The sequence below is a fragment of the Carettochelys insculpta genome, chromosome 25, assembly GCF_033958435.1.
Source record: "Carettochelys insculpta isolate YL-2023 chromosome 25, ASM3395843v1, whole genome shotgun sequence".
NCBI lineage: Eukaryota > Metazoa > Chordata > Testudines > Carettochelyidae > Carettochelys > Carettochelys insculpta.
Window position 1 is genome coordinate 5,815,983 of NC_134161.1, and position 22,172 is coordinate 5,838,154.

Below are 22,172 nucleotides of genomic sequence, written 5' to 3' on the forward strand. Positions count from 1 at the left end.
AAAGGGATGCTCAAGAATCTACGGCTGGCACTACAAAAAAAAAATCAGACCAATCAGTCTTCATGCCTGTACTAAGTGGTAACATCAGTCCTCCCTATGGGGTGTGGTGAGACACATCAGCCTCCCTCCCAGCCACTGCGGGCATTACTGTGCACAAGCTGAGAGAAAAGTTAGCCCTTGCGATCTGGAGGGAGAGAAGCATTGGACCCATCTCTGAACCCTTTCCCTCTACTCCGTTCAGAGTGAAGATGAGCTGTGCCGAGATCCGTATGTTTGCGGTGGAATTCAGGGATGATTTTCACCTCTATTTTGCAGGTAATACTTGTCTTTTATATCTGGAAGGGGTGTGCAGTTAGGGATTTCTATGCAGCTGACCAAAACTTGCCAGGCAATGCCATTCACTCCATCACCTCCCCCTTTGCTTCTCTATGTCCTGCATCAACAGGAGAAGCTCTGGCATTGACAAAGTGCTGTCTACAAAGGGGCTAAGCTGGTATAACTTCACCCTTGACTAACATTGTTATTTTGGTTCAGATGTGTCGTGTAGCCCTGGCTTGAGACTGCTATAATTTCAGCATTCACTTGCTGAATTGTTTTAAAATCACTGTTTGTCTGATTTCACATCAGTGTCCTCAAAAGCATTGATCTAAAGCCTTGCAGGCTCAGTCCATGAGTTGATGGGATGCTTACTACTTTTCCTGCATCCCCAGAGAAAGGATAATTGGAAGGGGTGATGGTTGCAGTGGAGGAGTTTGTCCAACTTGCACCAGAAAATGAAACTCATTAGAAAGTGAGCTGTTGTTTGCGTGCAGTCTAACAGGTTTTCCCCTCTTCTCTCCTTTTCCTGCTCGCCTTGCTGAGAGCCTAGAAGATGAAGGTAAAGTTGATATGTGTCTGACATTTTTAACTCTGGACTGAATTAGCACTGAGTGGCTTGCCATTCCTAACACTGTCTGATTCCATCCGCTGACACCCTCCCTGCCTGCCCCCCAACATGGTGTTTATCAGTATTTGGTGGTGATCTTCACAATCAAATCAATGATGGGTGTGGGAACAACTCCCTCCTTACTGAGTTCATTAAGTGATTCAGAGTAAGAGACGTTCTGCAGCTGGAACAGCTAACTGGCGTACAGGTGGTTTTGAAGACTGGGGAGGGGTCACCTTAGGACGCCCAACCCACCATCCTTACCTGGGTTCAGCCTTCTCTTCTGAAGTCTAAATGCACATCCTGGGCCGTCTTCCAGTAGTGGACCATGCAGAGCAGGGCTCCTCAGTCTATCGCATGGAGGCTGCTCTCCCTGACAGCAAACTGGTGGGTGGCAGTTTGGGGACAAGGTAAAGACGTAATCCACTAATCCACTGAAGATGCCCAAGTCCCTGCTGTGAGCCACTAAACCCATTAAGCACCGAAACTCACTTGGTGCCTCAATTTTTCAGAGCAGATGTTCCCTAGATGCCTAAGTTTCTGCCTCTAGGGCCAACACGCTGCTGCCCATAGTACAGTGGCGTCCAAAAGAAATTTCACAATTGCCACAGCCCCCAGCAGCCATGTGCCCCCCCCCCCCACCCCGCAAGATTACTCAGCAGAGCCACACCATGCAAGCCAGGGCTGGAGCTGCCACCGTGTGAGCGAGCGAGCCAGCCATGGTTGGAGTTGCTGCCGCTACATGCACAAGCAAGCTGCACTTGGAGCCACGCGGCGGCCCACAGCTGCCAGGGCCCGAGGAGCTGTCTCCGTTGCTGCCGCCACGCACTTGTTCCACCACGCAGTGGGGCATGTGCGTGGAGCGAGCGGAGGGTGCTCCATTTCACCACACCGTGGTTTCCCATTTGCCCCACGTGGCAAACAGGAAACATATTGGACACCGTGGTCAGAGCAGATGCCCAGATGCCCATCTCCCACCAAAGCCCCAGAGTGATTCGCAAATGAGGAGATAAGCAGATGAACATCAAACTCACCAAAAAGGCCCAAGCCAGCAGGAGCCCCCTGAGCACATCCATGGCATTGGCCTCGTTCAAAATCCAAGGGAGGAGGCAGTAATGGTGCCACCACCCACTATATAATTTCCAAAATGGAAGAGTCATTTGGGCAGAGAGTGAGAGAGCCCTGCTGTGTGTGCACCCACCTGAGGGGCAGGAGATGCCAGGTCCAGTCCACCTGCTCCAACCCCTTTCATTATCTATCCACAGTGAGATAGCTTCAACAGGAGAGATGGAGGGAGCCCTACATTGCAGTCAGTAGCCCATTGTTCAGTGGTTTGCATACTCTCCTGGGAAGTGGGAGAGCCCTGTTCAAATCCTTTCTTTCCCTCCGTCAGGGAGGAGGGAACTCAGCTTGGGTCCTCTACATCCCAGGGGAGTGCCTCTAGCACTCTGCTAAAAGTTATAAGGGTGCCCACCACCATGCTGTGTGGAATTAGGCCAGCAGACATGCTAAAGGGGCTTTCTAGCAGTCTTTGTACCATGCCACAGTCCTTAGTTAGATGAAGTTGGCTCAGGTGTGCCTAGGATATGCTCATCTGCTTGAGTTTGAGAAGAGCGGAGTTAGTGGTGACTGATTAATGTATATATTGAAAGGTCTAGAGTGCGACTACTGGAAGAAGGAACACTCCTTACAGCAGCAGATCTTCCGAAACACATCGAATCAGGTGCTCGTGGTGCGGCCAGGACCAGGGAATGATGTCATGACCGCATTTGAGTTTCTGGCAGATCAGGAGATAAAAGCTGGTATGATACTTTTGGCTTCTACATGTTTGCTGTAGCCACAGCCCGAGCTCTTCTTTCCAGGTGTGCTTTTGTCCCAGGCACCACTTCGATTACCTCAGCTAGACATGAGGTTAAGGGGCATGCCAAAAAGTTAAAACTTTAGCCACAGTTTCTAGTCAATGGAGTTTGTCCTTAGCACCAGCTACAAATAGAGCTAAGCTCCGATAGAGGACATGAGTCCCTTTCAAAAAAGATGTGGCACCTTTTGGGAGCCAGCCAATCTGCACACAGCTTCGCTGGACAGCAGATGCCAAAGATCAGAACTTCCATCTGTGGGCAGACAGAATTTCAGAGAATTGTTCCCCAAAACACTGTCCTGTACTCCACACATGAAGGAAGTGTGACTCCACAGCAGGGATGGGCAACAAGGAATAGGAGGCAGACCCCACTGAGGGTCCTCCACCCCACAGGGGTTTGGCAGCACCCCACATCTTCCCCTCCCCCAACGGGCCTCTTGTGCATCGGCACACTGGAGCCTCATACTTACCTGGCTCCTCCCCCGCCCTCCCAGAGCTGGAACCCCACAAGTAGCTGATTTGCGGCATTTCAGCTCTGGGAGGGAGAGGGAAGATTGGGGATGGCGTGTGAACCAGGTGATTCACACGCTCCAAGAGTGCTGGGAGAGGGGAGATGTCAGAAGTGTGAGGCTCCGGTGCCTGCGTATGCAAGAGGCACGTGGGGCTCGGGGGCAGCCATGGGGTCCATGGGCCACAAATGGAGCCCCACGTTGTCCACCATTGCTCGAAAGTGTGAAACGGGGCCCCAGGGTTAGGAAAGTGCTGCAAAGATTTCTGAAGCCACCGAACTGATGAACCTCTGTCACAACCTCAGTGCTTAATCCCTGTTGTATCAAGTGTGAACAAGCAGCACTATGTTCCACTGAACAAGCAAGGCAATTTATCTGGCACTAAGACCAATCTTTTGGTGTGGATCAGTACCAGCACGAGCTCTACGTGGCCAATATGCCCCCACCCATGCCGGGCCGAGTGTCCAGAGCCTGATTACATCCAACATGAGCAGAAATGTATCCCTCCTCTTACGCACGTGTTCTAAGGTAGGTGCACACTGGTGCCACACACTCCAGCCCTGAACTGTTTTGCCCACAAGGTAACAAAAATTGTCTGTCATCAGCAAAGACCAGGCAGTACCCAAAATAAATCTCAGCCCCATACAGCTGTAATAAGGGTCTGCACCAGTGTTCCCTGTAAGCTGAGCACTTGAGCTACCTGAGGAAAGATTCAGATGCCACCCAGCTGATTAGCAGAGTGCCCACAGCTGGTGTTTTTACTGGTGGTGCACATGAGACATGCCTTGGTACACATAACATTTATTCTGCATATGGATGGAAAAAACTGAGGAAGTATTGGTTTGGCGAGAAGGCTGCTTGCGGTGGAGTAGGCAGATGCCCAGGTAATAACAATGTCAGAACACTTTCATGCCTGTTTTTAAATAGCTGTTTGCAAACTCTTTCCACACTGGCTCCTAACTGTACGTACTTTGCGTTTAGAATCTGGAGTGAACTTCACCATCCACTATTACAAAGACTACTCATTGGATGAAGGGTTGGCAGTGGCATTCAGCATCCGGGTGGAAAACAAGACTTACTGTATGTACTGCGCACATGAAGGTGGGAGAAATATTATTAGATTTAAGGTAAGTAACTCCTTCTGCTTCCAGTGTTTGCCTTCACTCAGCATTTAGACCAGGAACTCAAATTCAGAAAAAAAATATTAAATATGTTAGAACAGCATTTCTCAAATGCCATCATCAGGGGAGTTTTCTGCAGCCAGAACAGCCTCGTGGACGGAGACAAGGAGGCTGGTGCCACCAGCAGGGCACTGGTGCTGTGCATTACTCAGCTCCAGGCAGAATATCTGCAGGGAATCAGAGTCAGTATTCCCTAAAGGCTTTCAGCTTCAGTATCCACTCAGAAGAGCATCAAATGCTGCAAAGCTGATTAGCAGAATGCCCACAACCAGCAGCATGTGTTTCTACTGATGGTGCACATGCCTCACTGCAGATAAAAGTTATTCTGCACATGGATGGAAAAAAATTTGAGGGAACAGGGGACAGGTTGTGTGGTTGGTGGGAGAGGAACTTTCAACATCACAGACAATCAGTGAGTTCCAGACCCACCTTCCCAGAGAAGCTTTGACCTCAGAACTTAACCCCCCGCCCACACACACACACACCCCACTCTGGTGGCAGGTTCTGGACTTCAGCTCTTCCCAGCTATATGCTTTAGCCTGGGGTAGAAAACTCCAGCTTTGGGCTTCAGCTCCGTGGCAATGGGGCTCCAACTTGGAAAAATTTTCAGAACAGCCACCAGCAAGCTTTGGTGGCTGCACTTTGAGGCAACCTAAACATTTGTTATGAGAAACCCTGTGCTGGAACACGATTAACTGTTCTTGAGGCAGAGATGTGAAAATGACAGACAAGTGTCCTGTCTTCACACTGGTCATTCATCTGAATATTTCCTTCATTTCAGGAAAAAGAAGTTCCTAGAGAAATCCTGGAAAACAGCAGCGACATCATCTTCATTCAAAAATCAATTTCACCAACAAACACAAAAGCATTCAAATTTGAATCTTCACTAATGAGAAGATATTTCTTGGCCTTTCAGAAAGAAGAGAACTTAAGCAAACTGATTTTAAAACAATGTGAAGATGAAGTGGATCAATCCACACATATTATGGTCTCCCAAAAAAAATGATTTGATAAAGTATCATATCTATACACATGCAATTCCTTGGTCATTTTTACAAAACTTCTATTACTTCAGCAGTCAAATTATCTCTGTGGTAAACTTTATAACTCTCCACTGTAATCATTCAAGTACAAAGCTTCCTTGCAGTGAATTAAGTTCCTCAGGATTTGTTTTGAGTTTATTAGCTTCAAGAGTAATGCTTTATAATGCTTATTTTCAGCCGAGAGCCAATATAGTAACAAAAACTGGCAGAAATGGAGCTTAAGACTTCTAATAGAGATGAATATTTGTTACTTGTTACAAGAGAGTTTCTGCGGTAAGTCTGCTACTTACCACAATGCCATCTCCAAAACCAAACAAGTCTTTGCCTGCGATTACTTTTGGAATTAAAATGAACCTTTTGGATTTCTTTTATGAAGCGTCCATTTGTAACTCCCTCTCTCACAATGTTAAAAACTGAAGTAGATTTTGTAGCTTCCCACAAGGAAGCCTCAATGTTTTTCTATTTATCTGTGACCAAACCAGAAGGATCTGTAACAGAAAGACTGTTTTGTACTTGCAGTTGACCATGTCAGCCTAGGCACACAGCAAAAGGGGAAAAACCTGTACTTCAAAAAGAGGTGTTATCAGAGGCTATATCCTCACCAGTTAAGAGTGTGATTTACCAGCTCATGCATGTACACTCATACAAATAGAAACAGTAGTGTAGGGACAGTAGCAGTGCACCTTAGCCATGTTGAGTGCACACACAGACTCCTGAAATCAGTGGGTACCGACTCAGCGCTACTCAAGATACTCCGCTCTGTGCTACATATAGCCTGAGAAAGACAGGCTGCGTCCATCATCATACAGAGGCAGGAGAGATACTGCCTTGCCTTAAATGTTATCCTGATCGCAGACTCCAAAAAGGGTGGAAGTCAGATTAGGGGAGAATGCATCTGAGGACTTTTATTGTAGAGCACTTTAGCTCCCTAGTGCTTTACGAGTGCATTAACCTTTGTTTAGAAACCCCTTTACTAAGCCTGTCCTCCTCCCTTTCCTGTCACAGTCCCCAGAGGGGTTAAACTAGAAGGCAGAGCACTGGCAGGTGGGTAGAAATTGGGCCAAGGGGTGGGTGGAGGGGGGGAATGCCGGAGAGTGTGAAAATAATGTGAAGGTCTGAAACAAAGATGCAAGGTCTGGCACAGATGGATTGCAGAGCACCACATCCTGAGGAAGGGGTTAGGCAAGAGGTCTGAGGTTAGGTGAATGTCTTCTAACCACAGCACTAGAAACTAGGACTAGACTGTGCTGGCTTTGGCATGCACTCATGCTGCACCTGTGAGTTGGCCAGAAGGGAGAAAGAATTCGGCTGCAATACCACCTCTGCTACCAATTGATAACAAGAACCACTTTATAAAAGGCTAAAAGTTTACATCTCGTGTGGGGGCGCAGGATGGACATTAAACTGCAGGCATCAAGTAGGCATGGAATTTGTCTCCACACACATGGCTCCATTGGTGTGACTATAGCTGTCCCACCAAATGTGTGTCAAAATACATTGCTAACGGACAGCGAGCATGAATCAATTCAGAGCAGGCTTTTAGACCTGCCTCAAACACTCAGGAGCTGGGTCTCATTATCATCATGCAAATTATGCTTGTTGACAAATATCTGAAACATGTTTGCCAAAACAAAAAAGCAGTCCAGTAGCACTTTAAAGACCAACAAAATAATTTATTAGGTCGTGAGCTTTCATGGGATAGACCTACTCCTTCAGACCACTTCTTGTTTTGATAATATAGACTAACACTGCTACCTCTCTGTTACTTTTCAACATACATAACTGCAGTTGACTCATTTATTTTGTCTACTGTACCATCTGAGCAAGAAGCAGTTATGAGGAGCAGCCAGCTGCAGTCATTCCGTTTTACACAGGAGCATCCATCTCTGAACTTTCATTGTGAAAATTAGAGCATTGGCCTTGTAAACCCAGGGTTGTGAGCTCAATCATTGATGGGGCCTTTCAAGGGTCTGGGGCAGGTTAGCTTTAAAAGAAAAAACAAATCTGGCAGGGATGCTGATAGGTCCTGCTGTGAGTGCAGGAGAATGGACCTGATGACCCCTCAAGGACCCTTCCAGGTCACAACATATTACAACATTAAAGGACTAGCTGTTTTACATGGTATTCCTCAGTTGTGATACTGACACTAACCTAAAATGTTGAATTGGTTCTAAATCTAAATTAGCATCTAAATTAGATTTAGACCAGGTGTGTCCAACCCGCGGGCCGCATGTGGCCCTGGACAGCTAGTAATGCGGCCTCACAAGATCGTCAACTTAACATTATTATGGGATTTATATACATTAACTATATTATATATTTTATATGCGGCCCAAGACAATTCCTCTTCACTCAGTGCGGCCCAGACAAGCCAAAAGGTTGGACACCCACGATTTAGACCTTATGAAACATTTTATGAAAAATGTTTGCAGTCAAAAAATAAATCACATGTTTTGGTACAACTTTGATTACATGAAATATTTCCATTAACTAGTTATTGAGACTGGCAATAAATGGAAATTTAGACAATTTTCGTGCTTAATAAATCCCGCAAGTGTCCCCTGCTATCTATTAATCTGGGTTTTGGAAACCTGTACACAGCCACGAGGAGCGTTCAAGTCAGAGGAGATCATGTTCTTTCCTATTTATTAAGAAAGAGAAGTATGTATTATTTTTCAAGTGTGAAAGCCACACAAGGCGGCCCACAAGTTAACATTTTTCCCTTAAAATGAGTCAGAAAGAAAATCACAGCAGGAAGTACTAGCAGAGGAATGGCCGTCTCAAAATGCTTCACACTGTATTAAGAACGCTGTGCCACATTCGAGCATCACTTGATGGTGTGGTTCTTACATGCATATTGCAGATGCATAATAGTATATTACCGCCAAATTACCATGTGTATAGCAACCACACACAAAACCCTACCCCCATTTCTGATTGATATTGGACATTCATATCCATTGTCAAAATGTTCTGAAAAATGTTTTCCTTTGTATCCAATGCCTTGTTCTCAAGGGGTGTTTATTTTTGTTATATCTGGCTTCGCTGGGTTTTCTAACTCAAATACTTTTCACTGGAAGTTTCAGCTAAACATAGAAATTCTGTGCTAGAAGCACCATTCTGAGGTCAGCCCTCCAACAAGAGTGCAACTATCTGTGGCTCAATAAATACGTTTTGATGTATGATGAAAAACGAAAATTATGATTATAAAACGTTCTGAACAGATTTACAGCTGGTGACAGAGGACACCGCTGAACAGACACAAATGTAACCACAAAATGGGATGGCCGTTGAGCCACATCGCAAATACCTTTGACTGTTCCTGGCCTGAAAAGCCATTGATGTAGCCATTTAAATTACACACAGATGACACAATGTCAAGGTTACTTATAAAAAAAATTCGTCAAGACGAATTTTGGAAAGAAATAAGATTGAGCCAAGAAGTGGAGAAGGACGAACTATTTGCTGTTTGAATTCCACATTGTCTCCACAGTCACACAGGTCGTGCTCAGGAAAAGCAGAAGGGTGGGTTGTGTTTTCTCCATTACAGAGAAATGCTGCTGGTATGTGACTGGTTAAACCACATGACTCGTATTTCTTGGAAGTGAAATTTCACTGCGGCTGTGGCAAATGGCCATTCTGAAGATTACCAATGAGGCGCCGAAGTGAATTTTCAGCACCGCATTAGCATTAGGACACTTCCGGCTGCGGGGCTTCCAAAGTGCCGCTTTTGAAGGCTCGTGGCTCGGCACAGCGACGTAGGGGCCCTTTTCGAAAGGACCCCGCACCTTTCAAAATCCCCTTATTCCTCTCAGCAGAGGGGAACAAGGGGATTCTGAAAAGTGCAGGGTCCTTTCGAAAACGACCTCTGTGTAGCTGCACCAAGCCGCGAGCGTTTGAAAGCCGTGCTTTTGAAGCACCATGGCTGGAAGTGTCCTAATGCTAATGAGGCTCTGAATATTCAACTGCGCACCTCATTAGTAATCTTTGAAATGGCCATTTCAAAGTTTTGGCCAAGTGTTGCCACAGCCTGGAACATTTTCCTTCTATATCTCAGAAGGTTTTTAAACAAAGGACAGACTTGGGAATGACACTTACCACTTATGTAGCAAAGCACTATTCAAACAATGTCTTCCTAAAATAATGCCTTCAAGGCAAATGGTAGAGAGAAGTTTTTAACTGTTTATAGCAGCTAAAAATGACTTTCAGAATCTCACACACGGCCAACTTTTGACAATTCTTTATTGCATGGATTAACAAAGTCTTCCCCCTTTTTCCACACTTGCAGGGTCCACTCAAAACATTACGTGAGGCACCTTGTGTACAATTCACTAATGGCAACATTGGAAACAAAAGCTGAACTTTCCCACTGCCAAATTCATTTTATAAAATGGGAACATAAAACAGTCATTACACTAACAATCTAAACATTGCAGCCACTGAAAGAAAAAAAAAAACGGGTTTCAGCCACCCGAGATTATTCCCCAACACCACTACTAATTGACTGCCAATTACACTGCAGCTCCATTAGTCCACTCATCTGAATCCAGTTCACATCAACCTAAACTCTCTCCTCGCAGAGCCCAGTTTTTAGTCCATTTTTTGCAACTGATACTAGCTTTTGCATTAAGGAGCCAGTTCAAATTGTGGAGTTCCAGATGCCTCAGCACTGGGATTTCTACCCATGCACTATGGACCCTTAATTACTGGTTCTCCCTCATTGAATGATTTGGTAACAATATGATGAAGCAGAGGCAGCAGTTAACAGTCATGTTTTGCCAGCAGTTCAGTTGTATCTCAGAGGCTCCACAGCATAGAGACAGCCTTGCAGATACCTACGTCCTGATAGTTAAAGTAACAGAGGCCTGCAAAGGTGACGGCTGAGAGCACATACAGACCTGTACTGGCCACTTTAAAAGATGTCTCCCCATGGACATAGTCAGTTATAACCTGCCCAAGACCCCTACAAAGAGAGAAAGAGAAACGCATTAAAAAAGAGACCAGAGCAATTCCTAGTAACACCCGGGCATTATCTGTGCAGATTGTCCTTTCAACAAAAACTCTTGCAATATTCCCATTCCCCAGTCTTCACTTCTTTTGAATAAAGTGAGTCAAATGCATCCATTAGTCAGGGGCCTTGGCGAGAGATAAAGACCAATTTCCTACTCAGCAATTAGCTGCAGGAGTTCAGAGAAAGTTTGTGCTGAAGGGTTATTTCTGAGCCAAATATAATGTGACTAATCCTTTTAATGGGTTCTATGCAATAGCTATGAGCTGTCCCTTTAATGAATACATTTCACTCCCAAGGTAGAGGGCAGAGAGAGATGCCATTCCACTGGACAAGTCAAGAAATCAGAGGAAATACTATGCTTGCTTTACAGTCAGGAGAAGGCTCGATCCCAAGCTCTTTTCCCTATGCACAAAAGATGCCATGTACTGGGACACATACAGGGAGACTGAATTGTCTCCAGGACTCCTAGTAAGCTAGAAAATACTGAGCCAAGAAGTTAGAAGAATTCTAGTGTCTGCTAAGAGTGTCCAGTGTTAAGCTCCGAAGTGCCAACAGTGTGTAGCGGTGGGTATTTTGAAGTTTGAAGCTTCAAAAGTTGCCCCGGGAAAAAATTAGCCAAATGAAGTGCTGTGTATTCACCGCAGCATTTCATTAGTAATCTCCCATGGCTCTGATTACCATGCCACTTCAAACTCGGGGGCAAGTGTAGACACAGCCAAGGAGAGCAACTGCCTATCCCCAGGCAGTCATGTGATTACACCATAGATAACCAAACCTCACACTTCGTTTACTTGAAATGGCCAAATCAGACTGTCAATATCGCAAGCCAAGAAGATCTCTTATGCAAATAAAGTTAGGCACTTGTATGGACATGCTCTGTCAGTCATCGTGGTTGACCTTTAAGGAGCTGTGGTTTGTGACAATACTTCTGAGAAGAGATTTATACCCGAAGGTCTGCATGTATGGAGTGCAGCAAAGAGCCAGGACACTAGGGTTTAGCACACCCCCAATGTGCCCAGGCAGAGCAAAGGAGAAGATCTGCAAAGGCTGGCGTTTCAGATCAACCATTCGTATGGGCTTTCCGGTTCGTCACTGGAATTACACTAGCTTGAAGAGCCTTTCCCCGACACATTGTCTTAGCAGCAAAGTTGCACGTTAGGTCCAAAATCTGCAAATATAATGAAATCCCAACTGCTTAGCAGGGGAAGAGGCCAACACCCTACAGGGGTGCACAGGAGCCTTGCACATTCCTACCTCCAGCCATCACAAAAGGAACATGACAGAAGAAAGAAGGATGACAAGAGTGACACACATTGGTCACACGCAGTGCAAGCCTGTTATAATTAGCCAGCTTAGTAACTGAAAGTTCAGCTCCCCTACAGACAGCTAAACCATCCAAACCTCTGTATCCCTTGCTTAGAAATGCAGAGCTTCTTACTATCTGAGAAACAATTTTCATACTATCAAACATCTTGTATAGGGGGAGGATTTCATTTTGTGACTTTTTGCCCCCGTGAGAGTCAAAACAAAAAAGCCAAGACAAACCCTGTTTATCCTGAAGCAATAGATACGTCAAAACTAAACAAATTGGTCTGATTTTTTGCTGGGTAAAACCCCTTCCTTTTCTGCACAAGGGGGTTTTATTTTGCAAACTTAGTTTAGATTTTAGTATCCTGCTCTTTGCAGAGTCACCACAAGATAATCAGAGAAAAAAGGTTAACATTTGCCTGTAATTTTACGCACCAGGAAACTCAAGAGCACAATATTCCTACAAACTACGCCATCTCATACCTAGTATCCCCTAAAACAGGAACTAGCATTATGAGAGCGAAAGGCTTATACACACAGGACGCAGACATCTCTGCACGGTAAGTCTGAGTCTGGCTTCGTTTCAAGACTTCCCACGGCCCTGACAATTTTATTTTGTGGAAGATTTCTTAAGAGAGATGATGCTCCCGAACAGCAGCCAGTGGACAGGGCCCAGCTTTCACAGTTGCAGGGTGAGCCCCTGCCAGTAAGCAACACCCTAAGGTCTGGCACAGCTATGAAAGGGCAACACTGAGCGCGCTCAATAAATTTCCCCTACTTTTAGAGAGCAACTTTCATTCCAGAGAATCCCCATGTTTTCCAATTGACCTACGAGCTGTTCCCAACAATTCCGCTCAACTCGGATGTCTGGGGAGTTGTATGCCATGTGGTTGCAACTAATTGAGACCAACAGAAAGTACTACCTCGCTCAGCTGGGGAGCTGAACAATCTGTTGGTGACAGAGACAAGCTTTCGAGCCGGCACAGAGCACCTCCGAAGGTCTGGGAAGGTATTGAGAATGTCACAGCTAGCTGTGTGGCTCAACAGCTGTTCTCTCTCACAAACACAGTTTGGTCCAATAAAATATATTGCCACACCCAACTTGTCTCACTAATACCTTGGGACCCACACAGCTACAACACCACTGCTTCCTACCCAAGGCTTGTCTACAGTGATCCACATATCCATCGTCTCCAGAACGGATTACTGCAATTTGTATCTAAAAAGGAAGACAAAGACCCTTAGAGCATTTCGTCTGGCACAAAACATAGCAGCCTGTCATCTGAGCAATGAACGTCTTGAACTACATATCTGAGATGGACCCTCACTGAAGAGTAAATCCAGTTTATAATATGCCTGACACTCAAAGCCTTCCATTGGCCTTGCTAAAGCTACCTAAGGGACCTTCAAAGACAAATACCACTGGAAAAATACTGCCCGTCAGGTGGGAGAGGCTGGTGAATGCAGAAAACAGACCTTTCACAGAAGCTTTACCAAGAACTCCAATAATAGCTAGAAACCACAAGCCTGTGTACAACCAGCATTAAATGCCAAATAAGATTTCTTTGACCTAGCTTCCTTCAGTGAGTCATGCACACAGACAACAATAAAAATATGATAAAGTTATCGAGCCATTTGTTTTACTGAATGACTAGGAAGAGTGGTGCTTTTCAATACTAAAGAACTTTAGAAATGCTCATTTACTAGAACTTCGGGGGGTTACAGACGCACCCTCCGAAGTGCGACATCTTCTGAGTGAAAACTTGCAGCAGTTTAACAACTGTGCAGCCACAGAATGTGAAAAATACTGTACCCAATGAAGAATGCAAAAGGAATAAAGGAAGGTGAAATGGGGTTTGCCAAAATGATATCTTGCTGGTGCTGACTCTCGCAAAAATGCCAAGGTATTAACAGAAGTATGTGGTCAGGTCTGACTTTTGTCTCTGCCAAAAGATTGCACCCCCAATAGCACAGTGCCTGCAGAGCTAAACTGAGGCCTAGACTTTACCAGCTCTGAGGAAGAAAAAGCCTCCAATAAAAATCATAGAATCCTGGGGCTGGAAGGGACCTCGGGAGGTCATCGAGTCCAGCCCCCTGCCCAAAGCAGGACCGACCCCAACTAAATCTTCCCAGCCAGGACTTTGTCAAGCCAGAACTTAAAAACCTCTTGTGATAAAGATTCCACCACCTCTCTAGGTAAGGCATGCCAGTGCTTCACCACTCTCCTGGCAAAACAGTTTTTCCTCATAACCAACATAAACCTCCCCCTCCATAACTTGAGACCATTGCTCCTTGTTTTGACATCAGTCACTACTGGAAACAGCCTCTCTCTAGCCTCTTTAGAGCCACGCTTCAGGAAGTTGATGGCTGCTATCGAATCGCTCCTCACTCTTCTCGTCTGCAAACTAAATAAACCCAGATCCCTCAGCCTCTCCTCAGAGGTCATGTGCTACAGCCCCCTAATTATTTTCATTTACCTCCGCTGGACCTGCTCCAATGCATCCACATCCTTTCTATACTGGGGGGCCCAGAACTGGATGCAGTAGTCCAGATGTGGCCCCACCAGCGCTGAATAAAGGGGAATAACAGCTTCTCCAGATCTGCTCCCAATGCACCCCACTTTGCCATTAACCTTCTAAGCTACAAGGACACACTGTTGACTCATATACAGCTTCTCATCCACTGTAATCCCCAGATCCTTTTCTGCTCCACTGCTACTCAGCCTGAGTCTCCCTTGGAGGTCTTTTTAACTCCATGTTCTAATGGGAACTTTCTGATTTGCACAGATCCACTGCACAGGTCTGTTTTCATTTCATCCAGGGGCATAAGCCCACACAGTAGCTGTGGCTGATCCTGGTGTGACATCTACCAGATTTTTTCACACCTATGCTTACCAATGACCATGGAGTGTAAGGGCTGCAGCCAGTGAATAGTCCACAGCAGGACCAGGATACAGATAGGCTGCAGGGAGGAGACCCAGCAAGAGGACGCTGACAGCTCGTTCACTCGTCCAGTGCAGGGATGCAGCCTTGGAACCAGCTGCAAAAAAAAAGACATTTTTCTGTTTCACAATATCCCAATCCAAAAAATGGTTAATTCACTCTGACCTGCTTTGTGCAACTAGGTGCTTTCTCAGACCTAGACACACAGCCCTGGGCTGGGCAAAAACAGGTTGCCTTTGACTTATTGCTACAAACCTGTGGTGTGGTCCGTCTCATTCCTGGGCCCCAGGCCCTCTGTTTAGTCCACTGGCCCCACCGCATGCATCATGTTACCCTTGTTGGGGCAGGGGGCAGTTTGGGGGGGGAACCCAGTCCCCACCCACTCGCTCCGGGTTCCAGCCCAGGGACCCTGGACAGCCGCAACCTGGGTGGGCTGACTTACTTAGCCCTGGCCCCTGCAGCTTCTCTCCCTGGGCCACTTCCGCCAGACGCTTCTCCCTGGTATCCCCTTCCTCGACTGGTAGTCGTGGCAGCTGGTCTCCTCCTTAGTTTGGCTCCTTCAGCTGACCAGTTCCTCCAAGTCTCTGGTGAGGCTCCAGGCCCTCCCTGGTTTGGGAGCAGCACAGCCCCCTTGGGTTGCTGAGGCTCCTCTCCTCTTTTGTGGCCCCAGCTGTTTCTTTCAGTCTCCTTCCTTCTCCTCACTAGTCTCCCAAACTCTCCTTCACCCTCTCTTTCTTGCCCTGCGTGGAGAAGAGCTTATATAGGTAGCCCCTGAGTAGGATCAGCTGGCCCTGACAATGAGTTTCACAAGTATTGCGTTTTGCGTAAACAAGTACTTCCTCTGGTTTCTACAATACCTATTGCCTATTAATTTCACTAGGTGACCCCGGGTTCCTGCATTAAAAATTCCTATTTTAAATACCATCTTAAATGTTTGTTCTAAGCATCTCTAATTTGACTGCTCCCTCTGCTGCTCAGAAAGTAAATTTCCTTTAAGTAGGATACAGGCAACCATAGAGTGAAAAACCTGACAGTTGAGGCCAAAAGAAGTGCCACCTTTGGTTCACCTGCTGTTCAGTAACACAACCACTGAGGCTTTTCCATTCCGTATATGACAGTTTGAAAGGAATGGATGAAAAATAATGAAGCAGCAGAACAGGATAGAGAGGGCAGAACACTGGGCAGCAAGACACATTGATTCTATTTCCTGTTCTCCCAACAACTGTGTGACCCGCTGCAAGCCAACTCGTTTCTCAGTGCCTTAGTTTTCCACCTGTGACATGGCATAATGAGACCAAAACCCTTCCCCTCTTTTGCTGAAATGTCACATTTTCAGACTTATGCATGAAATATGCTTCATCTGTTAAGTACCTGACACCTGCATCTGTGGTAATGCCATGAAGAGCTGAGCACACGTATTAGAAATGCTGTTTTATCTTAACAAGAGAAAGGGCTGGAATCTCTGGGCCCTCCCCAAGTAATAAGTGCCTACAAGTAGCCTAAGAGGTCTGAAAAATCTCAGTCCTCCCCCACAGACAGTTATCGGCACACAGTTTTGTTTACACAGCAGATGGCTCAAAGACAAGCACAGAAATGGCAGCTTGGGACCCTTGAAGCTTGTCTACATTTCCTAGACCTTTTCGATAGCAATATAAGAAACAGTTCTTGGAGATGTTGGCACATACTGAGGGGCGCAGGACATTTTACAGCTCACCAACACTTAAAAGGAGAGCTCTATCACCAGTGTACAATACAGAAAAATGGATTTCACACACACACACACATCAAGTCACTGGCTTACTGATGTTTGATCAGCCTGAAATCATGTGTCAGAAAAGAGATGTAATGTGAACTGTACTCGAAAGAAGACATGGAATTTCTCCAGCTGAGCAGTGTGGCCGATATTAGAGAAGAACTGCTCTGACAATGGAACAAAAAGATCACCAATAAAGCAACTGTGATGGACTAAGGCACTACGGTTCGAAGCTGGAGAAACACTTTCCAAAATGCAACAATTTTTTTTGACATGTATCGCAAATTTTTGTTTTGAGTTGGACTTGCTTAAACGTTGAGATTGTCCAAAGCTGGATTGTTTCAAATAGAAACAGTCTGTGCAAAGAACCATTCACCCTGTTTGAGTATTTTCCATAATATGATAAAGTAAAAAATTTGGAGAAGAAAACTATACAAAGCTACAGCCGAACTGACCCCAATCAATTTGTTTGGTTGATGTCTGCACTCTTCTTTCTACTTTCTGCCACATGTTACTTAGAGGAGGGAGAGTTTGAAAGTGCATCGCAGGGCACAGGCAAGTCCCGATAAGACATGGCGAGGGAGTTCCGCCCAGCTCCTTTGTGCCCTCGGCCCATCTCCATCCCCAGCTGCACTCTGCCCCCAGTTCAGCTCCATTCTGCCCCACACTCCAGCTCTAGTCCAGCTCTGCCCTCATTCCCTCTCTCCCACCAGACCAGCTTCACCTCTAGCCCAAGAGCAGCTGCTTAGCCACAATGCAGTAAGAAAGGGAGCAGGAAGTCACCGGCAATCTGTTACATGGCCATAAAAAGGATCTCACGCTTCTTTCATTTCTCTCTCTCTTTCCTATCTGTGGAATTCTGTGGAACCTGACTTGATAAAACTAACACCTTTGTTAGTAAATTGAGAATATTAGTTTGAAACTCAATTTCCACAGTTTAAAAAATTAGATGCTCAGGGGAAAAAAGCTAGATTTAGAATTAGACTTTTCCTCCCCAGAGCAACGAAATGGTATTGCATGTGAGATTACTGAGAAGTTAATCGGCTGACAGAAAGAAGTACAAAGTTTTGAGCAGCAACCGTGAAGTCAAAAATGAGGTCTAAAATCACAACAGCGTAATTTCCTTTTCACAGGAATGAGTGACAATTTTTAGACAGTAACAGAGAGATAGCCGTCTTGGTTTATATTCTATCAAAACAAAAAAGGAGTTCAGTCACACTTTAAAGACTAACACCGAATAAATTATTTTGTTAGTCTTGAAAGTGCTACTGAACTGCTTTCTAATTTTTAGAGAGTACGAATTTCCATGCCATTCAAAAGAGTTGGAAAAACCTCATAGCAATTTCCCAATTTTTGCAGCATAGAATTATATTGCAGATGTCTACTCTCCCAATTGTCAACTGATTTTAAGCAAAAGCTTACTGAGATATAGGAGTAGTAACTAGATAAGATAACTTCTTATCTGAGGATATATAAACCACTGCACCAGACCAAGAGAACCCCATAAAAATCATGATTACTTTGGTCAGATAAAAACAACAAACCAAAGATAAAGAACAGCAGATTCCCAAAGTAGTTATCAACAGAACTTTTGTCTGCATACTTTTGGGACAAAAGTATGTAGACTGACATACCATAACTCCTGGGAGAAACGTGGATTTGATGTGCCACCGTTGGCCGATCAAAGGTTGTTGTACAGGCAACCACAGGTTTGGTCAACAGACTTTTACTGAGAAGAACTGTAAACAGAACAAACATTAATTAGTTGCATTTTACACCCACGCAACTTAAGCATAGTTAAACTACAGCAACTAACATCTTAATCAATAAGTAATAAGAGTTCAGACGGTTGCCTGAAAAGGGAAGCCAGTGTTTTCTTCAGAAAAAAAGATACACAAAGTTACAATAGGAAAAGCAAATTATAACCAACAAATAATGCCACTTGGGGAAAGGGGGAACAGATGACATAGCTTGTTATTTGCAATATTTCTAACAAGCCAGGTGTACACACGCCTCAGGGTTTCCTGAGGAAGGATTTAATCCCAAAGCCACTTGCCTCCAAAAATGAGGCAAGCTGCACCCAGAACAGTGCTTCAAGGAATCAGAGACAAGAATATCAGCCACCAACTCCAGCAAGACTGCTCTAATGCCATGCACATTGGGAAATCCTGCCTTCATGTCATGTGTGAAACAGCCTACCTTAGAGAAGGCCTGCTCTTTAATTAAGTTGTTATGGGTGACTACAGCATTTTCAAATATTTGAACTGCTCGTAGGTCTCATGTATTCTGACGCTTGTTTGTACCTTGAAACTGAGAGACCATTCATTCAATGGCTTGTCACAGCTGACACACGACAAGATAGTCTACATATCTACAGTTAAGCAGAAATAACCACAGTGCCTTTCTGAAAAGGGCCGCAAATGAACTTCATTTCCACTCGAAAGCTCACACAAACAGGTGGAGCACTGCACAATTACAACCAGCAAAGGGAACACTGGTAGTTTAGAGCAGCAGTTCACCTTTCCGAACAACGGTACCTCTTTGAGAAGTCTGATTTATCTTGCACACCTGTCCCTCACCCCAATTTCATCTCACTTAAAAGTACTTGCTTCCAAAAGTCAGATTTAAAGACACAAAAGGTTCACAATGCACTAGTATTGAAAAATTGTTTATTTTCTCATTTTTACCACACAATTATAAAAAAAAATCAATTGGAATATGAATACTGTACTTAGACTTTAAGACATAGCCTACGGAGCAGTACAAAAAAGCCATTGTCAGCTTGCAAGTGTAATTTGTACTGACTTTGTTACTCCTTTTTCTGTAGCCTGTAACAAAACCAGGCAAACGCCTCAACGCATTGATGTACGATCCAGAAGGCCTTCCTGTACCTCGGGGGGTACACAAAATCCAGGCTGAGTACCACTGGTTTCGAGTTTGTAAACTCTTGGGGGGCGTGGAACATCTCTGGATTTAAGTCTGCAAAACACCGAGCACAAGTGGCTCGATCCAACTTAGGGCTGTGGGTAACAATCGATGTAAACAGCAAGAATGAGGGGGGCCTGGAAAAGAAGGCCACAAACACAACCAAACCCACAGCCAAGTCCCACTGAGACGGGGGAGGCCTCCAGGAGCGCAGCCTGTCAAGGGATCTGTGGGCAGACAGAAGCCGGGGAACGAAGGCGGCCGCGGGACGGGTTCCCACACCACGAGGGGAGCACAGGCCCGCTTCTGCCCACCCCACCCGCCAAGGGGGCGTCACTGTCGCTACACCGCGTCACCAGCGCTGGAAACAGCCCCGCCCAGCAACGGCCCCATGGGGGAGCCGGGCTAAGTCCCCCTTCGCCAGCGCTCACCGAGCCCCGCGCCTCGGGGCCGCCACAGCCCCCCACGGACCAGCAGCGCCGCCATCATCCCGTCCGCTCCCGACTCCCCCACCTCAACTGTTCCAAGGGCGAAAAGGAACCCGGAACCGGAAACGCACCGGGTCACGGTGGTTGGGGGGATTTTCCTTCCGGTTCCGCTGGTGAAGGTCATCGCGGGTGGATTCTGCTTGCCAGGCCCCCATGGCGGAGCCGGACGGGGAACGGGACCCGGCGGTCTCTGAGCTCCAGCGGCTGGTGGCCGCCGAGCAGCAGAGGGCGCAGTTCACAGCCCAGGTACCTAACCGCCTTCCCCGGTGGGTCTGCCCCCGGGACCCTCGGTTTCTTCTCAGGGCCGCCATGGAGAGCCGGGCCGCAGGGTCCCGCCTCAGCCGGCCCTCGCAGCCCCTCCGGCCGCAGCACGCTTGGCGGAGCGGCTCCTCCGTCAGCCCCGACGTGTCTCGACTCTCAGCCTCCAGGATCTTTTCTGAACCCCGCGCCCCAGCGGCCCGTTTCTGTTCCCCGTCCCCATACTTGTAACCAAGGCCGAACGAGCTTCTAGCCTCGGCAGCGCTGGCCTTGCTGCACCCGTTGTAAATATAAGAATCGCCCTTCAGTTCCCTCACGCCAAGTAAAGTGTTGGTTGTAACCATCCCACAGGGACCAGGGCAGCCTCCTGTAAAAATCGCTGGACGCTTGTTTTGGGAAATTAGCCTGTGGGGATAATGTGAGAAAGTGAGTGGGTGGCCTTCCGAACGAGTAGATGTTTGCAGGACAGAAATCACATTTTTGGTACTCATAGGCTTTTTTGTGCCCTGTCAGCTGAAGGACCAAGTACTGAAGAGGTCACAGTGACTGAATTCTTAGTCATGAGAAAGATGATCCCTTCAAGGATAAGGCACAGGGGAAAAGATGGCATTGTGGCAGGACTCATGGACAAACCAATCTCCCTTGTATTTTGTCTTCCCCATTTCTAAAGTGTTTGATTAAATCATAGTAACTAACATGTCTCCTAATCATTTTCAGGTTCATAACTTCATGGAAGTTTGCTGGGACAAATGTGTGGACAAACCTGGCTCAAAGTTGGACTCCAGGACCGAAGGCTGTCTAGCCAGTTGTGTGGACAGATTCATTGATACGACGTTATCCATCACTAACCGCTTTGCTCAAATTGTACAGAAAGGAGGACATTGACCACTGCATTTCTCAGCTCCAGACAACCCAGTTGCTCCTGTTCAGCTTAACAGTCTTGATCAGCTGTTAGTGGAGCATCATGTGTTGGAAGTCACATTTTACGTGACACTTTCACAATGTGCAGAAATGGTTGACCAGTCATTTGTTTAAAGCACAACTGCCTCCCTGAATACTGTGGCTGTATTAAACTGTTCCTAAATGTCATCCTACTGTGATTTAATAAACCATCAGGAACACTTGTCCAAACAAGTCTTGTGATATGGAAGCTTACAGCACTGATTTTCTAAGTTATTTTTATCTAATCAGAGGACTATAGAGGAAGAGATGTGCTTGTTACCAACAAAGGGGATGGGTATATTACCTTAGTATCAAAATTAAGTTTGTTTCTAAAATGTAATGTGAATATAAACATTTTCAGTGAACAAATGAAAACATTTGTTCTGGTGTAATGTTTGAACCGTAAATCTATAAGCTGTGCAGTCGGTTAATGCATGAAAACCAAAAAGTGAAACTAGTTAAAAGCTTATTGTAAGGCTCTAGTCTGTTGCAGAGGTCAGTGATTGTAAAATGTTTCCCTCAAAACTATGCTGCATACTCCAAGCTCACTCTCTCTCTCTGCGTGCATGCGCGCGCTAAAAAGAAAATCTTGAACATTTCAACAGTGTAAAATGATGCAAGAGAGATTCAGGTGGCACCCAGCTGATTAGCATAGCACACATAGCCAGCAGCAGATGTTTGTATGGTGATGCACATCTGCACATGCCTTGGTGCACAAAATTTATTCTGCCCCTGGATGAAAACTGAGGGAACCCTCCTTTGGAGACAGATTTCCCTTTACTCATAATTTAAGATGCAAGAAAGGATGCAACATGATTTAATGATGTACATATTGATATTTCACATAAATATAGCCCTAACCTGGTGAGCAATGGGTGTAAATAAATTGACCACACATTTGAAAAGTCTGGTTTATTCTCTGAGCCATTCCGGACTTGTTATCTAGTAAGGTGAACATCCACCACTGTTTCACACATATAAAAATTAAAAATCCTGTACTTAAGTTTCATAGAAAGGATATACAGCACC

At 45.7% G+C, this 22,172-nt stretch overlaps 3 protein-coding genes across 4 annotated transcripts; 2 read left to right on the top strand and 1 right to left on the bottom strand.

The window, feature by feature from the left end:
- Window positions 1–241: 241 nt before the first annotated feature.
- IL18 (interleukin 18) lies at window positions 242–5,878 on the top strand. 2 transcript variants are annotated; one of them, XM_074977106.1, is made up of 5 exons: window positions 242–315; window positions 869–877; window positions 2,578–2,727; window positions 4,274–4,419; window positions 5,255–5,878. In XM_074977106.1, exons 1-5 carry the CDS (start codon window positions 249–251, stop codon window positions 5,477–5,479), a joined length of 597 nt encoding a protein of 198 aa, XP_074833207.1. In that variant the 5' UTR covers window positions 242–248; the 3' UTR covers window positions 5,480–5,878. The 2 variants fall into 2 exon arrangements, with proteins under 2 accessions (XP_074833207.1, XP_074833205.1); XM_074977104.1 differs by having other exon boundaries at window positions 255–315; window positions 862–877.
- A 3,862-nt stretch (window positions 5,879–9,740) lies between these two features.
- SDHD (succinate dehydrogenase complex subunit D) lies at window positions 9,741–20,082 on the bottom strand. The gene is made up of 4 exons (XM_074976726.1): window positions 19,887–20,082; window positions 18,165–18,269; window positions 14,730–14,874; window positions 9,741–10,479 (listed from the first exon to the last, which is right to left on the bottom strand). The coding sequence occupies exons 1-4, from the start codon at window positions 20,065–20,067 to the stop codon at window positions 10,314–10,316; spliced, it is 597 nt and encodes a 198-aa protein (XP_074832827.1). The 5' UTR covers window positions 20,068–20,082; the 3' UTR covers window positions 9,741–10,313.
- TIMM8B (translocase of inner mitochondrial membrane 8 homolog B) lies at window positions 20,052–21,424 on the top strand. Its single transcript, XM_074976727.1, has 2 exons — window positions 20,052–20,189; window positions 20,919–21,424. Exons 1-2 carry the CDS (start codon window positions 20,097–20,099, stop codon window positions 21,084–21,086), a joined length of 261 nt encoding a protein of 86 aa, XP_074832828.1. The 5' UTR covers window positions 20,052–20,096; the 3' UTR covers window positions 21,087–21,424.
- Window positions 21,425–22,172: the final 748 nt, after the last annotated feature.